This window comes from Bison bison, unplaced genomic scaffold (genome assembly GCF_000754665.1).
Source record: "Bison bison bison isolate TAMUID 2011002044 unplaced genomic scaffold, Bison_UMD1.0 scf7180017864231, whole genome shotgun sequence".
Taxonomy (NCBI): Eukaryota; Metazoa; Chordata; class Mammalia; order Artiodactyla; family Bovidae; genus Bison; species Bison bison.
In genome coordinates, this window is record NW_011494803.1 from 555003 (window position 1) to 557267 (window position 2265).

General features: G+C 39.9%; 1 protein-coding gene across 1 annotated transcript in view; it reads right to left on the reverse strand.

The window, feature by feature from the left end:
• Positions 1-816: 816 nt before the first annotated feature.
• The window catches only part of TSLP (thymic stromal lymphopoietin), a 6933-nt gene continuing 5484 nt past the window's right edge, over positions 817-2265 (reverse strand). Inside the window, exon 5 of the mRNA XM_010846147.1 lies at positions 817-1628. Within this exon, the coding sequence (XP_010844449.1) occupies positions 1512-1628 (117 nt within the window). The 3' untranslated portion in view covers positions 817-1511. The remainder of the gene's footprint in view (positions 1629-2265) is intronic.

The window sequence follows — 2265 nt, forward strand, 5'->3', positions numbered from 1 at the left end:
TATTAAAACTCCAATGGGATACACAGAAGAAGGATACATAGTTCCTCTTATAATGGCACTTAAGGTCCTGGGCCAGGTCTTTAGAGGAAAGTTTTGGGAAAGAAGTTATGTCCTGATTTCCCTCAGGGCAAAGGAAACTTTCTCTCCAGCTATATCTGAGCTTCTCTGGGTAGAGCTGTGTCTTGTTTACTTTTGTATCCCCAATACTTGACTGAGGGCCTGGCACATAGTAGTTGCTTTGTAAATGCTAACTGAATGCATAATATAAGCTTCTTTTTACCTCTTGGCAGGTAAGGTAGATTTAGGAACCCTGACCTTCCCCTCTTCTATCATTCCTCAGCACTAGCCTCCTGGGCAGTGGCCAGGGGATAATTTCTACTCACAGGAGAAACTGATGTATCCCTGTCCTGCTCTGTCACCTGGACTGCATGGCTCGGGCGGCCCCTTCCACTGATGTCCAGAGCATTCTGAGTGGACGGTGAGTCAAAGGGTGCCTACAGCTCTAGCGTGCAGCAAGCATTCAAGAATCGGAGAATGGACTTGACGTCCCTTGGTGACCTTTGCCTCCTTTGTTTCTCTCAGGTGTGGGGAAGTTCAACAAGGGAAAGAAAGAAGGACTAGAGACATAATTTAAGAGAAAGGATGATGGGAAAGCATCCTGAATTCACCTATTCCCAATATTCTCTCTATAGGCAGACTCCAGGCACAGTACAGAAAGGGAGGGGAAAGAGCTGAAGAAAAGCGATGCCCCTCAGAAAGGTATGTATGTGCAAACTGTCTACTACATTAAAAAGATCACTCCTAAGAAATGAATTTGAGAATTTTTTATTAAGAAAAAATAGTGTTGATAACAAAGCAATATGTACATTTTAAAAACTGCTTACAAAATAAATTAAAGATATATTCCATAAATTTTAAAATATATTTTAGCTCTAACAAAGGCACTTCTTCAGGATAGGCTTGCATATACCACTCTTGTCTGTTAGGTAATTTTTTAAATTTGGCTTAGAATATTTTCACAACACTTTGCTTGGAACTTATTTCATGCTGCTTCATTATACGTACAACTTTGAGCACTCCTTTTGTTTTCATCTTCCTTTGTGAATGTTTGCCTTTTAAACAGAGGTTTACATGCTATCAAGTTCAACATTTTTATCTCCCAAGAGAAAAATTCTCCTTCCACTCAACTTTTAGATTCTTTCCTTGAGTAGGGTTTATATAGTTCCAGCTGAGAATTACTGCCACAAAGCCAGTGGCTCAGGCATTAATGCTTAAAAAAAAAAAAAAAAGCCTCCCGTGACATTTGAGGGCTAATACTTTCCCCACATTATACACTTACATTAAACAACAGATACTTACAAAAACAAGCTAAGAAACCCTCTGAAATTAAAACAAACAAAGAAAACATTGGTGGTCTCTTAAATGTCACAGAGTTAACATTCCATCTACCTAATAAAAACGATTTGCTTTCTTGCTGGGAAATGTGACTTTATTGAAGGTTTATTTTGTTTTTATGAAATGCGACTGAGACGCTGCCACAGTTCTTTCAAGTATGTGACTTGTTCCAGGCACTCCTTTCTTTTGATTTGTCTTTTCCTTATTTTCCTCATTGTCTGGGTATTATTTATCTGTGGAATAGGAGAAGCAATAGTCAAAATTAATCATCACTATCTTTGGCTGATAATTTTGTCTTCTTTATGCAAACCTACCTCTCAATGTGTCCCCCAAGACACCCACACAGCTCCTACCTGCTTTCTCCAGAGGAATGCCCTCCCATCTCTCCACCCACAGACTTCAAGGGCAAGCCCCGCCTCCTTCGCAAGGCCTCTGCTAATTGCTCAGACATCTCTTTCGGAAATTCGTCTAGCATTTCAGAGTGTTTATCACTTAACTGGTTCTCACTCAGAGCTGTTGTTATTATTACATCATGGATATTCCCCATAGCACTGAGCACTAAGTTTTATACATGAGAAACTGAATATTTATTAAATAGACGAGAGCTGAAAATTTCATAATCTCCCTGGCAAGATCCTAAGTTCTTCAAGAAAGAGTTATCTTATGCTTCTCTATAGATATAATTCAACAGACCTATTACTTGTGCCCAGAGTGCCCCCAGCCCCTGTCCCTCCCAATCTCTAAGATGTACCACAGACACCTGAAGGCTTATTCTCAAGAGGAGTCTGTCAAAAAAAAAAAAACAACGATTGCAATCATCTTCCGGCGTATTCCTTCACCTGAATTACTCTTGAGTAGAGACTGGGCCTC